We start from the raw sequence: 22705 nt of genomic DNA, 5'->3' as shown, positions 1-22705 counted from the left end.
TTTATCTTGATTTCTAAAAATAATATTAAATGTATTCTCATTACCTTCGTCGCGTGCTACCCTCTTCCCTTTGCCTTTTGATGATGAAGCTTTCCCTTTTCATTTGTCTCCTCCCGGTGCATCTCCTTCTCCAGATCCACCGCTTCCTCGACGAAGTCTCTTCAAGATTTGCGACATGGTGAGAGGATAGGAGCAGGGGAGAGGAGGAGTAGGTGATTAGCTTCCTTTTCCAAAGTCTTGTCTTGGGGATCTGTTAGATCTGGATGTAGATCTAAGAAAAAGTGGGCACTAGAGGGAGAAATTAGGGTAAGATGGGGTGTATGGGGGGGGGGGAGGTTTTTGGGAGAGAGGAAGGTAGAGGCTAGGGTTCCTTGGAGGGGGTAGGCGGCGCCGCAGGGGGTGGGACACGACCGTGTCTTATAGACACGGCCGGGTTAGACCGGGTTCTGCACGGTCGTGCCGGATGGCACGACCTCCTCCTTTCTCCTCTCGGCTGTGGGCACACGGGCGTGCCGAGTGGCACGACCCAGATCTCCTTCGCCTCGGGTTCCTCCACACGGCAGTGCAGGGTTGCACGACTATCCCCATCTTCTTTTCGGCTCAGGCCACACGACCGTGCAGGGTTGCACGGCCTGTGGCTTTTGCTCCTCTATCGGCTACACACGGTCGTGCAAGGTTGCACGACCACCTCCTTTTAGCTCGGGATGACTCGTCTTTCTTTGTTTCGGCCCCTCCGACGCCTCCACGCCCATGAACTGCTCACGACCAGCTCGTGGAGGCCATGCACATCCTGAAAAGGGAACGATCGAAAATAAAACACTTGACTAAACTTATAAAAGAGACAAGACACGTAACAAAATGATCAACTAAAATGGAAAGGGAAAACCCTTGGGTTGCCTCCCAAGAAGCGCTTGTTTTAGGTCTTTAGCTCGACACCGTTCTGGTCAGTGCGGGCTAAACCCATGGAAGCGTGGCTCTCCTCCTAGGGTTAGTGTCCCCATCTGCGCCTTTAGCTTTTCTCGCGCAGGACATATACTTTTTGTCGTCCGCGGGAGGGGAATTTTCTCGAAAGGTGCACTCATCGATTTTGCGTGTGTCTATCCTGCTAGGATTTCCTTGGGAAAAGGAGACACAGTTAGAGGAGTTGGACAAATCAAATTCAATTCTCTCTTTATCGATCTCCAATGATAGCTTGTGATTCTTCACATCAATGAGGGCTCCTGCCGTGGCAAGGAAGGGTCTTCCAAGAATGATCGGGATTTTGGGGTCCTCCTTCATATCCATAATGATGAAGTCTGTGGGGATGACACAACCCCCCACTTCTAATGGAACCTCTTCCACTATACCCATTGGGAATCTACATGAATGGGCAGTCAACTGCAGTGTCATAGTAGTCAGTTTAATGCTCTGGAGTCTCAGCTTCTTGCACAGAGAGTACGGGAGTAGGCTGACACTAGCTCCCAGATCGCTGAAGGCTCTCGGTATGAGTTCAGAGATGATTTTGCACGGTATGGAGAAACTTCCTGGATCTTGAAGTTTTGGTGGGGAATTTGCCATAAAAAGAGCACTGCAGCCCTCTGTCAATGCTATGGTCTCGAAGTCACCTTTTCGCCTTCTATTGGATAAGATTCCCTTTAAAAATTTTGCGAACTTCGCATCTGGTGCAGCGCATCTAACAATGGTACCTCAATGCAAATCTCTTTAACCTTTTTCAGAAATCGATGAAACTCTTCATCCTTTTGGGATGCTATAAGCTTTTGAGGGAATGAGATCCTCTGATTTTGTGGGGTAGTCTGGCAAGCTTCTCCAATCTTTTTAGTGCCCTCTTCTCCATCCCTATTTTGAGTCTGATTGGGCATTAGGAGAGTGGGTTCCTTTTCTGAGTCAACCTCCATCTGAGTGATAATTTGAGGGTTTCCCACAGTACGTCCGCTCCGTAGCTCAATGCGATTGCAATGTTCCACCGGATTTAGATCTGGTTTCCCTGGGAATGTACCCTGTGCTCTTGAGACGGACTGAGCTATCTGGGCTATCTGACTATCTTGCATCTTCTGGTGTTTTTCTGAGTTCTCCAGCCTCTGAGTCAGTTGCTTGATCTCGCTCCTCATCTCCTTTTGTTCCGAGAGAACTTCCTCAAGCATCTTTCTATCCTAGAAAGCTGTGTAGGTTGCTGCTATTGATGAGCCTGCTGTCCATGTTGGTAGGTATGATGTGCCGGCCCCTGGTCCTGATTATTTCGATATGAAAAGTTGGGGTGGTTCCTCTATCCAGGGTTGTATGTGTTGGAGTACGGGTTGTTTTGCCTCTGATTGTAGCCAGTTATTGCATCGCATTGCTCAAGATGGTTTATCTGTGCCTGCATTGACCCAAGGGGCAAGTGTCTTGAGCGTGGTCCGCACTTCCGTAGATGTCGCAAGCACAGACTATTGCATTAGCTGTGTTGCTACCCATGGCTTCAAATTTCTTAGTTAGGGTGTCCAGCTTTGCAGACATGAGTGTGAATGCATCCACCTCGAATTTTCCTGACGCCTTCATCTGATTTCCTGAGAAAGCACCGCTAGATCTTTCAGATGCCCACTGATGGTGGTTTAGTGCCACATTTTCTATTATCTCTTCAGCTTCATCAAGGCTTTTGTTCATCGGTGCTCCTCCTGCCGCAGAATCCAATGATACCTTTGTGTGATAATTTATTCCGTTATAGAAGGTGTGTAGAACCAACCACTTCTCGAGGTCATGATGGGGGCACTATCTTTGCATGCTCTTGAACCGGTCCCAGGCTTCAAATAGGGATTCTGAGTCTATTTGCTTGAAGCTGGCAATCAGGTTCCTTATGTGGGCTGTCTTGCTTGGGGGGTAGAACTTGTCTAAGAATTTCTGCTCACATTGCTCTCAAGACGATATGCTATCTGCTGGTAGAGAATTCAGTCACTGCTTGGCCCTGTCTTTTAGAGAGAATCCGAAAAGAAGAAGTCTCACCGATTCTGGAGGAACCTCATTCACCTTCATCGTGCCACAAATTTCATAAAATAGCTCTAGATGATGATTCGGGTCTTCGTGTGGCCCCCCTCCGAATTGATTTCGCTGGACCATGTGGATTACTGCAGGCTTGATCTCAAAGTTGTCAGCATCGATGGGTGGTCAGGTGATACTGGATTGGACCCCTCGTGCATATGGTGTCGCATAATCTTTCAGCAGTTTATCGGTCATTCCTGAGGGTTCTTTTGCTACTTGGAAAGTCTTCTGTAAGTTCCTTCTCCTCAGAAAGGTCCTGTCAATCTCCGGATCAAATGGTAGCAGCTGTCCTGAAAGGTTAGTTTTATGCATGCAAAAGAAAAGATATAGAATATGACAATACGAAATGAAGAATGATAGGGGAAAGAATAAAGATGCAGTTGATGTGCGTAGATTATATACTCTTTTATGCATGTTTTTACGCACATTTACATACTTTGAGCATGCTTGATCTATGCATTTTTATACTTCCAGCTTTCCTTTTAGCATATTTGCTCTTTTGGTTCGGAGATCTGCTTTTTGTGCATTTTCTATACACAGGAGTCGATTTGGTGAAGAATCTACATCTTTGGGCATGCATTGGAGGAAACAAAGGGAGAAAGCACCGGGCCGTGTACCTCACACGGCCCTGCACTGGTATGGAGCTTGGGCCGTGTGGAGTTTGGCACCAACAGAAGAGGAAGATGACATGGCCGTGTGAACCTCGCACGGTCGTGTCAAGATTTGAAGCCAACCAGAGCAGAAGCCTTACATGGCCGTGTGGATCTACACGGCCGTGTGTCGAGACCAAGCAGGCTGTGGCCGTGTGCACCACACTGCCGTAGCATTTCCAGAGAGCGAAGGGTTACGGCGTGTGGAGTCACACTGCAGCTTTGGCGAGAGAGGAATGGACATGGCGTGTGAATCTCACACCGTGTCACGGGGCCGTGTGGCGCCCGATTCCCTCCTCTATTTAAACCCTTCTTCATGAATTGAAAGGGGATCTCTCCCCCTTTGGGAGAAGGCAAGATTTGGTGGTTTCCTCCCAATCTTGGGAGGATTTCTGGGCGATTCAAGGGGAGCTCTTGACGATTTCAACTCCGGAGTGAGGATTGGATCCGAAGACGAAGCTTCTTCGTAGATAAGTTTTCTCTTTCCCCCTTTTCTTGGTTTCTTGGATTGGGGATTTAAGAAATGCTTGTATTCTTTATTTCTTCGGGTTTTCTTCCTCGATTCATGGAGTAGATCTTGTATTCTAGGAATGAAGGGAGTATTTGTATGATGGATTGATGTAATCTCTTTTGGATTTGCCATTTTCTTGTTTCAATGACATTATCTTGCTTGTATCAATTAGATCTTGAATGATTAATGGTGATTCGTGCTTAATTCTCATTCTTGATTAATTGTTTGGATTTCTTATGGACTTTGTAAAGATAAACTCTCACTCGATCATCCGAGGGATCCACGTGACAGGTGCAAGCCCGTGTAAGGACGTTTGAGAGACAATCTTGAAGAGGAAATAGGAATATTCAAGAGAGTAGGATGGATTTTGTGATTAGGTTATGGTATCTTGATAGATTAATAAGTCGTGGGCTTCTACGTTGATATCCGAGGAAGGCATAGTAATAGGTGCACTTCTGTGTAAGGACAACATAGGTTCATGTCTAATTAATCCTATTCAGATACATTTCTCAGTCCTTAGCCGGTTGTCTATTGCAAGAGAGAACCGGCAACTTTCTACATGTTTGGCAATTGAGGGATAAGAATTGGTGGACCATGTACATTCGAGAAATCCTACAAAGAAACCGAAACTCCTAGAATCTCCTTTATCATAACCCAAAATACTAAATTCTTGTTTGTTGATCTTTAAGATTAGATTTGTTTACCTTTACTTTGCTTTTGAAACGATTGGATAGTTGTTTAGCTAACTCGCATTGAGACATTTCTAGTGCTTATTCCAGTCCCTGTGGATACGATAATCTTTTATATTACTTGCGACATTTCCGTACACTTGCGGAGCGTAATGAAGAATGATAGGGGAAAGAATAAAGATGCAGTGAACAAAAGAAAGAAGCCTAGTATACTCCAATGTGACTTAGCTAGTGTTATGGACGCAGTCCCCGGCAACGGCGCCAAAAATTTGTTACGCTTCCGCAAGTGCACGGATTCGTCGTCAGTAATAAAAATATCGATCTTACAGGGACTGGCTATAAGCACTAGCAATCGCTCACTTATGGTTACCTAGACTACCAAGGGTCTTGATTAGGCTAAGGGAAAAGGAAGGTCGAGGGAGAGAGTCAAGAGTCGCAAGGTCGAAATATTACTTGGTGATGAGGAGTTCCAGGAGGTCGGTTTCGTCGTGGTAGCATTGATGCGTCTCGGTTTGTCTTATTCTCACTGTCCTTATTCCTGCTATTGCCGGAAGCTAAGTGGGCATTCTCAAGAGCCATATTTGGGTAATGCCCTAAGAAGTCCTATCACGGTTTATCCCTGTCACTAGGGCACCTCGGTAAATCTTGAGGTCATAACTCTAATCGGTAAATTGAGAATGGTGAGTGGAGCTAAGCCTGGTCTCTCGCTCCCTTGGGGAGAATTTCCCTTCCTCTCGAGGAGCTATCCTAGATGTCCATAAACGGGTTACCCCTGTCAATAGGGCCCCTCGGGTGTACGATCTAATGATAATTCTCTACGAGGCTGAGAAGTTCTTCACAATCAAAAGTGACAATTAACAATTGAAACAAAGCATGAAGGTTCATCCAGCAAGTACAAACACAATTTGAGTCTTACATCAATCCATACCACGACTACTCCCTAATCCCAGAACAAGGGGATCTACTCCATGAACGCTAGAGAGAAATCCGAAAACATAGTATAAACAGATATACGATTCTCAGCAATTAAGAAGGGATATGCTTATCGGGCGTCAAAGAGCGACCTTCGGATCTAACTCTCTGCTTCTGGAGTCGATGTGATGGTGGAAGTTCGCTAAACGGCGATCCCAAGCGGCGTAGAATTGCTCCAAGACCTGTTTCTCCCTGACGGCTCACCTCCCCCAGGAAAAAAGGGTTAATACCCCTTTTATAGCCTAGGTCTTGGCCGCGACGGAATGGCTGTGTAAGGGCGGCACGGTCGTGCCCTTCTTTGGCTCGGTATGTGGCTGCACGATCGTGCAGGGTTGCACGGCCGTGTAGCCCTTGGGCTCTGTCTCCTGGGGCACGGCCGTGTAGAGGTGCACGGTCGTGTGAAACTCCTTCTCTGCCTGGGGTGGCACGACCATGCAGGGTTGCATGGTCGTGTGCTGACTGGCTGCTATTGTGGTCGCACGGCCGTGTGCTCTTCCTCTCCTGTTTGGCCACACGGCCATGTCATCTGGTTGGTTCTGGTGCATTAATATCCTCCGTTCGAGCTCCGAAAATCTTTTCTGTCAACGTAAAACCAAACAAAGAGCAGATATCCGAACAAAACAATAGATATGATGAATATAAGATAAAAGATGCGACCATGTGAAGAATATATGTGCATCAGTCACGTGAATGTGCGCTAAAACATGCGTAGAAGATCATAATATTTGCGCACATCAGCATCTACTGTTAAACCCCGTAGTTGTTTTGATGTGATCAACCAAGTTATGTTATGTCCTGCTTGTTATTTGATCCCTATGTCTAAGTTTACAGGAACTTAGGAGCCCAGGAAGTCGAGCAGAAGACGCAGCAAGTGAAAAGGACGGCATGGGAAGGGAGCCAACGGGCTCGGTGCATCCGAAGGACGAGAGAGCTGCGGAAGAGTACTCCGGTGGACGAGAAGAACGTGTGCGACATTCAAGGGATGAGAAGTCGGGATGGAAGTCTGCTCGAGGAAAAGACAGAAAGATGAGCTCAGGTGAGCCCTATTCCAGATAGCGAAGATCACCCAAGCAAATGGAGCAGGAGTAGAAAAGACCCGGACCGAGGCGAGCTGAAACGGAGCAGAAGGCACGGACCAAAAGTCAAACCTAAGTTGACTTTCATGTCTGGGCGCCCGGATCAATCCCGGGCACCCGGAGTTAGATTTTTACCAGATAGAGTCAAAACTCGATCTGAACATTGGGGGATAAAATTTTATCCCCCAAGGCGCCCGAAACCCTTCAGGGCGCCCCGATCAAGGCTATAAATAAAGTCTTGGTCCAGATCTTTTCATTAATTCAAGCAATCAACTCTGTATTCATTTCTAGTAATATTTCTGAACTTTTAGTGTGTAAAAGGCTTCTCTGCCTTCAGAGAAGGAGATCGTTAGTGCGCTTTTCATCGTCTTGGATTAACAACCATCTTGGTTGTAACCAAGTCAACTTCTGGTCTTCTCTGATTCTTTTTGTCTTATTACTTTATTATTATTACTATTTATTTTGAGTTGAAAGTCTTGAGGAGGGTATCTTTAATTTTGCAGGTAATTCACCCCCCTCTTGCCGGCCCCCGCTGTGCCAACAAGTGGTATCAGAGTCCGACAACCTCAGAAGGACTAACCGCCGACTGAAGCACAAAGATCAGGACGATGGCCGGCGCGAACATTCATCCCCCAAAATTCAACGGAGACTTCACTACTTGGAAGTGAAAATGGAGGTATTTTTTAAGACCGAATTCGATATCCTTTTAATAATGAAATATGGATATACAACACCAAAATACAAAGAAGAATACAACTGGACGAAGAAGGAGCAGGTCGATTTCGTGGCCAACAGAAAAGTGGAATTTCACCTGCTCAGCGTTCTGTCGCCCAAGGAGGTAAGTCGGATCAGAAGCTACGACTCTACCAAAGACCTCTGGGACAAATTCCTGGAGCTCCACGAAGGCACCTCAGAAGCAAAGCTAGCAAGGCGCGACATACTTCGGACCCAGTTAACGAACCTTCGGATGAACAACGGCGAGAAGGTAGCGCAACTCCAGGCAAGAATTAAGAAGTTGATAACTCAACTGACCAACCTCGGAGAACCGGTAACGAACCGAGACTCTATCCGGTATGCGCTCAACGCCTTCCTAAGAACTCCAGAGTGAGCGTCCTTAGTAGATTCTTACTACATCTCTAAGGACCTTGAGGTAAGTAGTTTAGAAAATTTATTCTCTACATTTGAACTTCACGAGTCTCGAATCACAGAGCCTAAACAAATGGAGAAGACGAACCTCAATATTCCCCTACAAGCCGAAAAGGACGATCCCGATTTTGAAGCATCGATCGACGAAACTGAAGCGGCTCTTCTGGTAAGAAAATTAAATAAATTTATTAAAACTAATAAATGTAGATCGCAGTCGAAAAAGCATCAACGCTATAAAAAGACAGTTCGATGCTATAATTACAACGAGGAAGGGCACATCAAGGATGGCTTCCCCAAATTAAAGAAAAAGGACAAGTCTTAGAGACCGATATCCACTAAACACAAAAGTCTGAAGGTCACTTGGGATGATTCTTCATCATCGGAATCAGAAGTCGAAGTCTTCTCAGGAGTAGCACTGATGGCCAACCATCTCTTTGAAGATGACTCTGACTCAGAGATGAGCATAGATGAAGGTGGAGGATCCTCAGAAGAAGAAGACAGCTGCGACGAAGGGGGAGCATCACCAAGAGAGGTAAGTAAGATACGTGATCTCACCCCTATTCAGTCCTTTAAATTTATCAAAGTGCTTACGAAAGATCTAGCAAAATTAGAAAAACAAAATGCTGAATTGAAATTGAACTTAACAAAAGCATGTCCACTAGAAATGTATGATAATTTAAAATTAGAAAATGAAAGATTAAAAATTGAAATTGAGAAGTTGAAAAATAATCATGTATGCTTAAATAAATTTCCAAAATCAAAACTAAGAACTTTTGGGAAACTAAATTGGTATATTAGAAAACATCAGGGACAACTTAGGAAAGTTCCAAGAAACTATATACCCGCTAAGTTTCTGATTAATCCAGTAGGAAGGAACCTTTACTGGGTTCCAAAACCATTGCTAGATTAAATCTAAAAAGTTTAAGGCTTTCAATGAGAAAATTAAATAGTGAATTTCCTTATGAGGCTTTGACTAGAAAGTAGTTGTTGCTCCAATAACCAAGAAGGCCTAGTGCCTCGCCACTGCCTGGAAGCCAAATATAGAAATGAAATGTTTAATTAACTTTCTTAAAAAGCATTAAAATTAGAATTAAATAATGCTTGTAAAAGTTCTACAAACATTTTTTTTCTTCAAAAATATTTTTTGACAAAATATTTTTGTTAAAGTTAAAATGTTTTAAAAATCTATACTTAGAGAAATTCTCCTTCGAAATTTTTTTTTAACTTAATTTTTTTTTTGGAAAATCGTTAAAACTATTTTGCCTAAGTTAAAAAGTCCTCTAAAAGTTAGAATTTTTTTTTTAAAATCTTGGATTAACTTAGAATTTTTGCGAAATCTTAAGGAAATTCCTAGAAATCTTTTTGAAAATAACTGATTTTGTACTTAGAATTTTTTTAAAAAAAAATTTCTCAAACATATCTCTGAAAAACCCTTACCTTATACTTTTTTTACCTCATTCTTTTTGTTGTGATCAAAGGGGGAGAGGTAGGTATACAAGTTAAGGGGAGTTAATTAAATATTTTTGGTATTACAAATTTCTTTTTGCAATTTTTATGCTTAAACTGTTAGTTAGTAATTTCTTTCAAATTACTATTTGTTTTTATACTCTAACTTGAACTTGGGTTGATGCATATCAAAAAGGGGGAGATTGTTGAACCCCGTAGTTATTTTGATGTGATCAACCAAGTTAGATTAGGTCCTGCTTGTTATTTGATCCATGTGTCTAAGTGTGAAGGAACTTAGGAGCGCAGGAAGTCGAGCAGAAGACGCAGCTAGCGAGAAGGACGATATGAGAAGGGAGCCGACAGGCTCGGTGCGTCTGAAGGAGGAGAGAGTTGCGGAAGAGTACTCCGGTGGATGAGAACAACGTGCGCGACGTTCGAGGGACGAGAAGTCGGGATGGAAGCCTGCTCGAGGAAAAGATCGGAAGATGGGTTCGGGTGAGCCCTATTCCAGATAGAGGAGATCACCCAAGCAAATGGAGCAGGAGCGGAAAAGACTCGGACCGAGGCGAGCTGAAACGAAGTAGAAGGCCCGGACCAAAAGTCAAACCTAAGTTGACTTTCATGTCCAGGTGCCTGGAACAGCCCGGGGCGCCCGAAGTTGGATTTTGACCAGATCGAGTCTAAACTCGATATGAACGTTGGGGGATAAAATTTTATCCCCCCAGGTCGCCTGAAACCCTTCAGGGCGCCCCGATCAAGGCTATAAATAAAGCCTTGGTCCAGATCCTTTCATTAATTCAAGCAATCAACTCTGTATTCATTTCTAACAATATTTCTGAGCTTTTAGTGTGTAAAAAGATTCTCCGCCTTCAGAGAAGGAGATCGTTAGTGCGCTTTTCATCGTCTTGGATTAACAACCATCTTGGTTGTAACCAAGTCAACTTCTAGTCTTCTATGATTCTTTTTGTCTTATTACTTTATTATTATTGCTATTTATTTTTAGTTGAAAGTCTTGAGGAGGGTATCTTTAATTTTACAGGCAATTCACCCCCCCCTCTTGCCGACCCCCACTGAGCCAACATCTACTATAGATGTCCACAGTGCATTTTGATGAAATGAATTTAGGACATACCTTATAACGCCCCTGTTTTCCAACTAGTGGCAGATCAAATGAAGTCCATTGATGATGTCCTTGATCCTTGCTTGCAGTTGGGTTGCCTTTTCTTCGTCTTGTATTTTTTATGTTAAGTAAATTATTTAATAATAAATCACGCTTTGTTACCTTAGCATCGCTTGTGCCTTCGTGTAGCTCAACCAACTTGTCCCAGAGTTCCTTCGAGTTTTTGAATAGTCTGACACGATTGAATTCTTCCTTTGTTAGCCCACACTAGAGGGTGTTCAGTGGGTTTGAGTCAATTTAGGTCTTTTCCCTCATTTCTGGATTCTAATTTTTTTTGTCAAGTGGCACACCGATTGCATCATTTTTTGGAGCCTTGTACCTTCGTCGTATGCTGAACCATTAATCGTTATCAGTCTTCAAGTAGACCTCTATCCTCCTCTTCTAATATGGAAAGTCATCCCCACTGAAGAGTGAAGGGCGAGTAGTGTTATACCCTTCGCTTTGGGTCATTTAGATCTTGCAAAAAGAATGAATAAAGAAACAAAGTCCCAAGACTAGGTCTTGGATTAGTAGTGCTAGAGAGAAATAATTACAAATATGAAAAAGCGGCTTGAGTGATGTTACACCAATTTTGAGCAATTACATAAAACTTAAAACTTTGTCAAAAGAGGTGATTACATCAATTCAGACTTGAGTTGAAAAGCTAAAAATTGAAAAATAAAATAATAAAAAGAAACTCTTGCTCGAATGGTGGTTGCACTAATTCAAAGTGAATTGGCTCTGATACCACTAGTAGGATCGATGCATGTGAGAGGAGGGGTGAATTATGTGTATTTAAAAACTTTTTTTTCCAATTTTGGAAATCAGTGAATAACGGAAGAAAAACTAAGTATGAAAAGAAAGAAACCAAAAACATAAGTATTTATTTGGTTCGAAACTTTCGACGACTCCTACTCCAAGACCCAAGCCCTTTGGACCTTTTCTGATCGGTAATCCACTAAAACTCTCTACTGGTATCTTCCAGTAGAGTAATCGAGTACAAAAAATAAAGGAAGTGTAATGAGCCTACGTACACTTCCTTATGTAATAATTAACTTAACTTAAAAGGGTTACCCAACATGAAGATGGAGAAATAATTGAGCTTGGGTGTCACTGTTGGTCCGTCTGCAGTAGTCGGACATAGCAGCGTCATAGCACAGTAGTTGCACGAAGGCGAATAAGCAAGATGATCGAGGAAGTGCGTAGAAAACTTGTGCGATTGCTCTTGGTTGAACCCTCCTTTTATACAACATTGAAGGCACCTCCCACAGTTTAGAGCACCTCCAATGGCACTTATCTAATTTACAAACTTCAACTTCAATCCACTTTGAGGCGCCTCCATCAGCTTCGAGGTGCCTCCAATCACCTCCAAGGCACCTCCATTGCCTGAAACTCTATCTGTGAAACTTATCTGCGCGAGGGCGCCTCCAACTCCTCAATTGTGGTGCCTCGAGTACTATTCACTCGAGGGTATTTTTTACACTTAACTCCTGCAAAAATATGTTAGTTTAAATAGCAAAAAATAACCTATAAAACAGAGTTAACGCATAAAATAAATTAAATTTATGAGTTAGATTATGTTTTACGAAGATCAAGATCTAGTTTAGATCTCAACTTAAATTTTTTAAATGGATCTAAGTTGAATCAACACCTACAATCCCACTGGGGCTCGTCCTCACTAAATCTCTCTCCTCCAGTACTTACCTCCACTTACCATTTGCAGACTTACTTGACTCTGATCTCATGACCCACAAGATCTTCCTACTAGATGCCACATCTAGATTGTAGTCAGTTGTCAAGTCTTGTAGAAACTAGATTTTCTGCCAGATATAACTTATCTAGGCTTCCTGCTAGTTATGAGGTCTTCCAGACTTAATTGGACTTCAGCCTGGTATCAAGTCCCATCAAGTCTTTTAGTTTTGCATACTTGGTAAACAAATTAGAATACACAATATTTAACTTTAACCTTTTATCATTTATCAAAATCAGAGCTTGATTATTAGTTCTAACTGTACCAACAAGATCATCTACCTCATGAATTAATCAAGTAAGAGATGAGATGGACTTCTTAGACAATGAGAGTTCAAATCTCACCTAGGGCACATTACATTTGGGAGTTTAAAAAACTTATGACGTTAGTGTTGGGGACTGTTGGTGGCTGGCTTGAAGGGGATTTGAATAACCTTGTATAATATAAAAACAAAACTCTTCTCGAACTTTAAAAGAACATTTGCGTAAATTAAATAAAGAAACTAAAAAGACGAGGCTCACGGATTTGACTTGGTTACAACCGGGGAGGTTGTTAATCCAAGGAATGGATCGCACTAAGTATCTTTTTCAGGCGGAGAAGCCTCTTACAACAGTGAAAGCATAGAAATGAGAAGCTTAAACTAAAAGAAGAGCTCACAAGTGTTGTAATGTTAATTGCTTGTTCATTGAAAAACTTCTGGACCAAGGCTGTATTTATAGCCTTGGTTGGGGCGCTTAGAGGATTCCATGTGCATGGAGGGTTCCAGGCGCCTGGAAGGGGATAAAACATTATCCCCTTCACAATGGATCACGGTAAAACATGATCTGATCAAAGTCAGGTTCCGAGCGCCCAGAATCGGTCCTAGCGCCCGGACCACTAAAGACAACATGGTTGACTTTTTTCGGTCCGGACCCTCTGCTCCGGTGCTGCTCGCCTCGGTCCGGGTCTTCCGCTCCGGCTCTGGTCGCTTGGGTGATTTCGGCCAACCGAAATAAGGCTCACCTGAACCCAATTTCGACTTTCTCGAGTAACCTTCCGCTCCGGCTTCTCGTCCCTTGGAAAGGCCACACGCTTCCTTCTCGTCTGCCCGCGTACTCTTCCGCAGTATCTCATCCCTCGGACGCACCGAGCCCGTCGACTCTCTCCTGTGCCATCCTTCTCGCTAGCTGCGTCTTTTGCTCAACTTCTTGTGTTCCTAAGCTCCTGCACACTTAGACACATACATGGTTAAAATACCACAGAACCTAACCTAACTTGGTTGATCACATCAAAATAACCTTGAGGTTCCAACAATCTTTCCCTTTTTGATGTGAGCAACTCAAGTTAAGCTAGGGTAAAGAGAAATAAAGTTAAAATAATATATTCTACAATAAAGTGAAAAATAAAAAAAATTTGAATCTACCTCCCCCTAGACTTAAACTTTTCCTTCTCCCCCTTTGATCACATAAAAATAGGGTACCAAGAAAAATCTAAGGGTAGAAAATTTTGAAATAACTCTATCAAATTTTGAAAACTTTGGAAATTTTGATAATACTAAAAATTTTGTAAAAATTTCTAAGTAAAATATTTCAAGCAGAAAAATATTTTTGACTAACTATTTAAATCAAAAAAATATTTTTTTGAGAAAATTTTGCTTAGTTTTTGCAAAAAAATATTTTTGAGAATTTTCTAAAAAGAATTCAAGTCGAGAAAAAAAATCTAAATAAAAAAATTCTAAGTTAGACATTTTGCAAAATATTTTTGAGGCATTTCCAAGTAATTTTTTTTTAAAGCATTAACTAATCCCAATTTAATGCTTTATCAGTTTGTCAATTAAACATTTTATTTCAATATTTTGGCTTCCAGGCTGTGGCGAGACACTAGGTCTTCTTGGTTATTAGATCATCAACCACTTCTAAACAAAGCCTCATAAAGAAATTAAATATTTAATACACTCTCTGAAAGCCCTAAAATTTTTAATTAAGATAAGACTTTGGAATCCAGTAAAAATTCCTTCTGACTGGGTTAACTAGTAATTTCTTTGGAATGTATTTCTCAGAAATTTTCTTAATTTATCCTTTGTGATATCTAAAGTACCAATCTAGACTATTAAATTTTCTATAACTTGTATTAGATGAGCATGCAAGATTTTTTAAGTTATTTATTTCTTTTTATAAATTATCATTTTCTACTTTTACTTTGTCAAACTCTTCTAACGGGCAAGATTTAGCTAGAATTAATTTTAAATTTTTAATCTCTTTTCTAATTTGCAACAATCTTTAGTTAATACTTTAAAAAACTTAAATAATTTATCGGGAGGAAGAGATCGTACCTGACTTACCTTGTCGATCTCGTTATCCATGGCTCCCCCTGAATTATTGCTTTCTTCCGATATAACTCCCCCTTCATCGATGCTCTCGATGCTCATTTCGGACGAGCTTGAATCGTAGTCCTCGTCTTGATGACTTGCCATTAATGCAAGTCCGGAGAAGGCCTCGACTTCCGATTCAGACGACGTATCGTCCCACGTCACTTTTAGTGTCTTGAACTTATTTGTTTGGATAGACTTCTTTCATTTGTCCTTGTCCTTATTTCTTAGCTTGGGCCAGTTATCTTTGATATGCCCTTCTTCGTTGTAGTGGTAGCATCTGGTCGTCCTTTCTACCCTGTGAATGGTTAGTTTTCTTTGAATTAAACAACTTTTTAAAACGCTTTACCATCATTACCATTTCCTTGTTGTCAAGAGAAGATTCTGACTCATGTTCGTCTCTCGTTGCCTTGAGGGTGATGTTGTGCTTCGGCTCCTTCGTACCTGCACATCTCGATTCATGCACTTCAAACGTAGAAAATAATTCTTCTAAGGTAATAGTTTCTAAGTCCTTAGAGATATAAAAATCATCTACTAGTGAAGCCCATTTCGTATTCCTAGGAAATGCATTTAACGCGTACCTTAGCAAATCTCAGTTACTTACCTTTTCTCTGAGATTCGATAGTCTGGTGATGAGCTCCTTAATCCTTGAGTGAAGATGTGCAATTATTTCATCTTCTTCAAGCCGTAGGTTGGTCAGCTGGTTGCGAAGTAAGTCCCGTCTTGCGAGTTTGGCTTTGGACGTCCCTTCGTGTAGCTCAAGGAACTTCTCCCAAAGCTCCTTTGCTGAGTCGTAGTTGTCGTTCAGGTTGACTTCTTGTGGCGGAAGGACACTTAGTAGATGGAACTCTGCTTTGTCATTTGCCACGTAGTCGACCTGCTCCTTTTTCGTCCACTAGTATTTTCTTTACCTTCCGGTGCTATAAAACCGAATTCCATTATTAGAAGTAAATCGAAATCAGTTTTAAAAAAATAACTCCATTCGCTTTTTCCAGCTAGCGAACTCCCCCTCAAACTTTGGCGGGTATATGTTAGGTCTGACCATCGTCTTTGCTTCGATTGGCGGTTAGTCCTCCTGAAGCATCCTAGCTCTGATACCACTTGTTGGGGACCGTTGGTGGCCGGCTAGAAGGGGGTTTGAATAGCCCTGCACAAAATAACAACAAAACCCTTCTCGGACTTTAAAAGAACACTTGCATAAATTAAATAAAGAAAGAAACTAAAAAGACGAGGCTCACGGATTTGACTTGGTTACAACCGGGGAGGTTGTTAATCAAAGGAATGGATCGCACTAAGTATTTCCTTCAGGCGGAGAAGCCTCTTACAGCAGTGAAAGCACAGAAATGAGAAGCTTAAACTAAAAGAAGAGCTCACAAGTGTTGTAATGCTAATTGCTTGTTCATTGAAAAACTTCTGGACCAAGGCTGTATTTATAGCCTTGGTCGAGGCGCCTGGAGGGTTTCATACGCCTGGAAGGGGATAAAACTTTATCTCCTTCACAATGGATCACGGTCAACGTGATCTGGTCAAAGTCGGGTTCCGGGAGCCCAGACCACTAAAGTCAACATGGTTGACTTTTTTCGATCTGGACCCTCTGCTCCGGTGCTGCTCGTCTCATTCCGGGTCTTCCGCTCCGACTCCGCTCGCTTGGGTGATTTCGGCCAACCGAAATAAAGTTCACCCGAACCTAATTTCGGCCTTCTCGAGTAACCTTCCGCTTCGGCTTCTCGTCCCTCGGAAAGACCGCGCGCTTCCTTCTCGTATGCCCGCGAACTCTTCCGCAGCACCTCGTCCCTCGAACATACTGAGCCCGTTGACTCTCTCTCGTACCGTCCTTCTCGCTAGGTATGTCTTTTGCTCGACTTCTTGTGTTTCTAAGCTCCTGCACACTTAGACACAAGGTTAAAACACCACAGGACCTAACCTAACTTGGTTGATCGCATCAAAACAATCTTAGGGTTCCAACAGTTAGATCGTTTGTCATGGCCCATCTGCACTTCCTTATTTATCCTAGTGGTAGATGAAAAATTTTCATGGAGGTCAAATTAGTCGTCTCTATGATTAATTAATCGGATCGAATGAGCTGGATATTACTTTTAAAAAAAGTTAAAATTTATTTGGATACTTTAATTTATTAAAAAAAGGAAATATATTGATTAAAGAAAGTTATGGAACCATGTCCATGATCCAAAACTCTCTTATGACATTGGACCATTTGTGAGGGTCTTTATAAGATTGAATCGGTCATTTTTATGATTAATTAGTTAGATCGAACGAGCTGTATACGTAAATTATGAAAAAGTAAAAATTTATCTGGATACTTTGAATTATTAAAAAAACAAATATATTGAATAAAGAAAGTTATGGTACCAGGTCCTCATCCAAAACCCTCTTAACTCTTTCTCATTTGTACAAGTCAGTAAGTTTCAGAAACCGTTACTACGTATGCGTAGTTTTGGAAGCCGACAAGAACAGTCTCTGATCTGTTACGATCTCATGCCACAAACGTCATGGAACAAGACTTCCCATGCACCTGCTCTTAATCGAGGCGGCTCCTCATTACAGCTATGTACCACAACAAAGCTCCAGAATCTCCATCTATAAATACCTTCCTCCGAGTATGGATTATATATCTCCTTCTTTTGCATCCATGGGGAGAGCTCTCCCGCTCGCCGTCGTCGTCGCCCTGTCAGCCTTTGCCGTGGCCGCTAGCTTTCCCTTCACGGAGGACGACCTGGCGACTGAGGAGAGACTGTGGGGCCTGTACGAGAGATGGCAGAGCTACCACGGCGTGGCCCGAAACCCCGACGAGAAGCGCGTGCGCGTCCATGCGTTCGAGGCCAACGCCAAGCACGTGCTGGAGTCGAACAGGATGGCCAAGCCTTACAAGCTCGGGCTCAACAAGTTCGGGGACATGACGAGGGAGGAGTTCAAGGATACCTACACGGGGCTGAGGCTCATCGGAGGCGTCCGCAGCCGCCGTGACCGCGGCTTCATGTATGAGAATGCCACCGATGTGCCTCCGGCCATGGATTGGAGGCAGAAGGGTGCAGTCACCGGCATCAAGGATCAAGGCCAATGCGGTGAGTCAATTTGGGTCTTAAATCTCAATTATATTCGATTTGATCTCAATTAAAAATATATTAAATCGAATTAGCAATTTATTTGATTTTCTGGACAAAATTTGATAGGTTTGATTTGTTTAAAAAAAAAATCAATTTCAATTTAACGATTCAATTGACTCACCCTAGCTAGAGTCAATTAGAATCAAACCTAGACTTGTTAATGTTGCAGGGAGTTGTTGGGCTTTTTCGGCGGTCGTCGGCGTGGAAGGCATCAACCAGATCCGAACCAACAAACTCATCTCCCTTTCCGAGCAAGAGCTCGTCGACTGTGACACCAAGACTAACCAAGGATGCAATGGAGGACTCATGGACGATGCCTTCAACTTCATCGAGAAAAACGGAGGAATAACGACCGAAGAGAATTACCCCTACGTGGGCCAACAAAGAAAATGCAACACCCTCCAGGTATATATATATAACAATCTGTAGCTATAAAAATCACTGTCGTCGTCATTAATGATATGTATCAACAGGAGAAATCTCACGTGGTTTCCATCGACGGGCACGAGGACGTGCCCCGCAACAGCGAGGACGCTCTGCTGAAAGCAGCAGCGCATCAGCCCGTTTCAGTGGCAATAGAAGCAGCAGGCCAAGATTTCCAGTTCTACTCCCAGGTACATGTTATTAACATATATATAGAGATGCCATGCAACTGCACAAAGTTTCTTATAACCTAGCTAGCTAGCTAATTTGGCATGGAACTGGAAGGGTGTTTTCACGGGGAGCTGTGGGACAGAACTGGACCATGGAGTTGCAGTAGTAGGGTATGGAGTGTCTCAAGATGGGCTCAGGTACTGGACAGTGAAGAACTCGTGGGGAGAGCAGTGGGGTGAAGAAGGGTACGTGAGGATGCAGCGAGGGATCTCGGACAGTGCCGGACTGTGCGGTATTGCGATGCAGGCATCGTATCCGGTCAAGACTACTACGTCTCCCAACCCGGCCGTCGAGAAGGAACTGCGTGCCTGAACCAGTTCAAGTGGTCGTCGTCTCGATCGAAAGAATTAAGCATCCAGATCATGTGGCATTGTATTCTTTACGTACGTGTAATATAATAAGAAAGGATGCTCACTTACTGTAATAATTAATAAAGGAGTTATGTTGTATTGAATATATATAATAATTCTGAAGGAGTTTGGAATTTTGGGTGACCTATAATTAAGTGGATTCTACTTGAATATATAGCATTGTGTTAGCTAGGAGTGAGTTTGATGTCTTAGTATTAAAGTTGCTCGATGGATTAGTGAGTCAACTGAGTCGATAGCTAGGAAGTATATATGGATGGGTAGATTATATTGATGGTTTAGTGTTTACGATTATAAACAATATAGTGTCTCAAAATATAATGGTCACTCGTCTAAAAAAAATTAAAATAAAAACAAAAATAGATAGATAGATTGAATTTATTTGGCTAATTAATGAGTGTGGTGTCTTAATTGTATAGTCATTAATGTAAAAAAAAAAAAAAAGAAGATAGATACTCATACCCACATAATGGCATGTAGGTAGTTATGAGGTTTATGCAATGGTGTATGTTTTGGCCTTAGACAAGAATTATGTTTTTATTTGCTTTTAATAAGTGGTCACACTTCACACTTACATATGTTATCTCCTACGCTTAAGAATCTTGTTATAGTCCACCATATCCTACTCGACGTTGTTGGTGCAATATCGATCCTTTTAAGTGGTTGAGTTCGATCGAGTTATTTTAATGTGTTTGGCAAAGAATTTAAGTTTGTTTGTATTTCTAATATGTACATCAAGTGTGTAAAGACTTCTTAATATGGTGCACATGAAGTTGGGAAAGCTTGTGACTTGTTGTGGTAATGGATAACTTGATGAAGTCAAGTTGGATGGATTTTACTCAATGATTAAGAGGCACATACATAACAAGCTGAACTTGAAATTGATCGGAGAAGGTCGACTTGGGTCATTAGAGTGACCAAAAATCCCTAATGAAGTGAACTCTAGGACGAGTATGGAGAGGTTATTGGTGGAGATCGGCTACGTTGCAAATAATTTGCAACGTTTACGTTGAGGAGATGATTGCACTACAACAAAAATATTAAAAGACAACGGTTAAAAATCGTTGTCGTAAGCCCTTTAAAATCGTTGTAATTGACAGTGTTGTTAAAAGTGAGGGTTACAACAACGGTTTTAAACCGTTGTCTTTGAATGAAAAAACAACAGTTTTGCAACGATTTTAAACCGTTGTCTTTGAATGAAAAGACAACGGTTTAAAACCGTTGTTGTTTAGAGCATTTTTTATTAACACTGCTAGTTTACAACCGTTTTTGGGGCTACGACAACGATTTTTAACTGTTGTCTTTGAGGGTGATAGATAACAACAACGGTTTTAAATCATTATCTTTTAAATTATTATCTTTTAATACCAATATACCATATTTCAATATAAATATATAATAAAGAATCATAATCACAAAAGAAAGAATATTTTTCATATCAATGTCATTCAAAATGTTACTTATACAAGAATTATATTACAATCACAAAAGAAGAAACATGTCTAATATTCAAATAAAATTTATCCCAATATAAATAAACAAATAAACTTCATTTACAACTAATGAACAATTGTCAAAAGACTAGAAACTTGTGATGGTGGTTCATGCCATGTAGGATTGCAAGTAATTATTGTCAACTCAAGCCCCATCAAAATCTTCAACTTGTAGAATTTCATTGGACTCCTTTTTCTCACTTGCTGATTCTTCCATGTCAACCTTTTCCAACATTCTGATTTTTTGTGAAGCAAAGTATGTGAGCAAAGCACTAAAAATAAAAGGGAAGAATAGAATACCTGTAGAAGACGTAAAACAGGGTTGATAGCTGAAATTTGGAGAAATGTAGTTGCTACAACCACAATAACATATTTGATAAATCATATACTCTTCAAGTACCCCATTCATATCGGCAAATAAAACCACAACATAAAAGCTTACATGTAGAGGTGGTGGTGTTTTGGCATAATAACATGTTGGACTGCAATAATCAAGCTCCCCCTTGGCAGGCTCATCAGACCATGGAGAACCAAATGTTTTATAAAGACTAGCTGTCGAGCTCAAGCTCAATCTTACTGTTGTTAAATTAATTCCCAATGAAAGAGATGTTAGATCTGGATCATTTGTATTAATAACACTCAATAATCCAAGCATGCCAAATGGACCAGGCGGTAATTGTTACCCGAGTGGACTTTACATTTTGATCTCTATATGACTGGCAAACATCAGACATCTGCTGTAGTCGAAGTTGAGAAAGACTTTGTGGTTGTTGATATTGCTGAATCAGTTGCTCATACATACTCATACCAGAGGCTGGTGTAGGAGAGTTCAACGGTCTCAACCCAATACTAGGGTCTCCACTGTTTTGAATCTGTATAAAGTTGAGGGCAAAACCATTTAATCCATAGCATTAATAAAGATTAAACTATCTAAAGAATTGTAGCCGACCAGGGCAAGGTACCTGTGAATGATAATTACCATGAGCAGGAAAGAAATCAGAGCCATGTGAACGTAGGTCTTGAGTGTTTCAAGTGGCAAAAGGCAGCTCACCACTATGGGTTGTGGTAGTATGCAGTTGCTGTTGCTGAAGGCTAGATTGAAAAGTTCCTCCTAAGCTAAATCCGCCAGATCGTGTCATCTGGTTGATATCAAACTACCAAATGAATGAAGAAACATGATCAACATAGATAAGTCAATTCCAAAAGTTCACCATAGTTCAACTAATGCATTTAATTAATTATGAAAAAAATAGATAAAGAAATATAGATTGTTGAGTGAATATTACTTGTAATTGTCAAATCCTGGACAACATTTCATGTTACTTGGAACGTTGGTGGCACGCTAGGAAACTTTGTCAATAGAACCTGCAAAATATAAACATATATTAGAAGATAAAAATATCCAAAACAAGGTCATTATCCCCTCAACTAGTTAGGTTTCATCTTTGCAAGGCTTGCCACTTATCCCAATGATTTTAAATTCTTGATTTGTATGAGTTGTCTTCACTCTCGAATTTTCAAAGCTCTTCTAGCCTAGCAACAACAAACAGTGAAAAAATAATCTTAGTAGACACAATATGAAGAATGAAACAAGCAAGCTAAAACAAGTTGCCTCAATAGATATATTATATATAGACATTCAATAACCTAGAAAATAAAAATAAAGAACAAATTCTTAATCACCTTGTTCTAGTCCAGTTGGTATGCATCCTTGACATTTCACTCGTGAGTGTATCATTACTATTCATATTAGTTGTAACTTGTAAGAAGGATTGCATAGATTTACAAATGACATTTAACAGAATATTTAATACCATAAGTTTTAGTGCATCAATGCTACCTCTAACAACACTATTAGTAAAAACAACGTAATAACTGGTGTAACTACTCAAATAATAGAAATAACACTGTCTGAATGAAAAGTAGAATGGATTGTCTGCTTAAAAACTAGTAGATAAATATTCATTTAGTACATAAGCCTACTCCATGGACCAAATTTATCAATATTGTTCCAAAAAGTAATGTCAAACAACACAATGATTAAGATCTAGGATTAATATTGACTTATGAACTAGAAAGCTTACAAGGAAGAAGTCTTGGGACTCATAAAAGATTTGGAGAATCTGCTCACGCTTCTCCTCCAAAGAAAGTCCTCTTTTCTTTGACTAGAAAAATATATACAACAAAAAGTACACTAATACGTCTTTTACAAGGAAAGCAACCGTTCAGTCAAATTTGAAGAATGAAAGCAAATGCAACTTCATAGACAATTAGATAGTTAAGAATAGTTGTTACTACAAAACTAAG

The 22705-nt window shown here is 41.2% G+C and overlaps 2 protein-coding genes, 1 long non-coding RNA gene and 1 other non-coding gene across 4 annotated transcripts; 2 read left to right on the top strand and 2 right to left on the bottom strand.

Moving 5' to 3' along the window:
- Positions 1-954: 954 nt before the first annotated feature.
- LOC121978194 lies at positions 955-2141 on the bottom strand. Its single transcript, XM_042530571.1, has 2 exons — positions 1686-2141; positions 955-1632 (listed from the first exon to the last, which is right to left on the bottom strand). Exons 1-2 carry the CDS (start codon positions 2139-2141, stop codon positions 955-957), a joined length of 1134 nt encoding a protein of 377 aa, XP_042386505.1.
- Positions 2142-2728: 587 nt separating this feature from the next.
- On the top strand, positions 2729-2834 carry LOC121978929. The gene has a single exon (XR_006111251.1). It is a non-coding gene; the product is annotated as a small nucleolar RNA R71 (small nucleolar RNA).
- Positions 2835-17408: 14574 nt separating this feature from the next.
- On the top strand, positions 17409-18849 carry LOC121978193 (vignain-like). The gene is made up of 4 exons (XM_042530570.1): positions 17409-17841; positions 18053-18288; positions 18357-18497; positions 18592-18849. The coding sequence occupies exons 1-4, from the start codon at positions 17409-17411 to the stop codon at positions 18847-18849; spliced, it is 1068 nt and encodes a 355-aa protein (XP_042386504.1).
- Positions 18850-20534: 1685 nt separating this feature from the next.
- On the bottom strand, positions 20535-20885 carry LOC121977491. The gene is made up of 3 exons (XR_006110871.1): positions 20841-20885; positions 20699-20751; positions 20535-20634 (listed from the first exon to the last, which is right to left on the bottom strand). It is a non-coding gene; the product is annotated as an uncharacterized LOC121977491 (long non-coding RNA).
- Between the last annotated feature and the right edge of the window lie 1820 nt (positions 20886-22705).

This window comes from Zingiber officinale, chromosome 4B, assembly GCF_018446385.1.
Source record: "Zingiber officinale cultivar Zhangliang chromosome 4B, Zo_v1.1, whole genome shotgun sequence".
NCBI classification, from domain to species: domain Eukaryota; kingdom Viridiplantae; phylum Streptophyta; class Magnoliopsida; order Zingiberales; family Zingiberaceae; genus Zingiber; species Zingiber officinale.
This window is presented reverse-complemented; position numbering and strand designations above follow the sequence as displayed.

Bases quoted from the DNA above. Each gene is read 5' to 3' on its own strand.
- LOC121978194 (XM_042530571.1), bottom strand. From the start codon at position 2,141: ATGCTTGAGGAAGTTCTCTCGGAACAAAAGGAGATGAGGAGCGAGATC. The intron at 1,633-1,685 runs GTACCATTGTTA...AAATTTTTAAAG, and splicing joins TTAAAGAGATTTGCATTGAG to GGAATCTTATCCAATAGAAG.
- LOC121978193 (XM_042530570.1), top strand. From the start codon at position 17,409: ATGGGGAGAGCTCTCCCGCTCGCCGTCGTCGTCGCCCTGTCAGCCTTT. The intron at 18,289-18,356 runs GTATATATATAT...ATGTATCAACAG, and splicing joins GAAAATGCAACACCCTCCAG to GAGAAATCTCACGTGGTTTC. The intron at 18,498-18,591 runs GTACATGTTATT...TGGAACTGGAAG, and splicing joins ATTTCCAGTTCTACTCCCAG to GGTGTTTTCACGGGGAGCTG.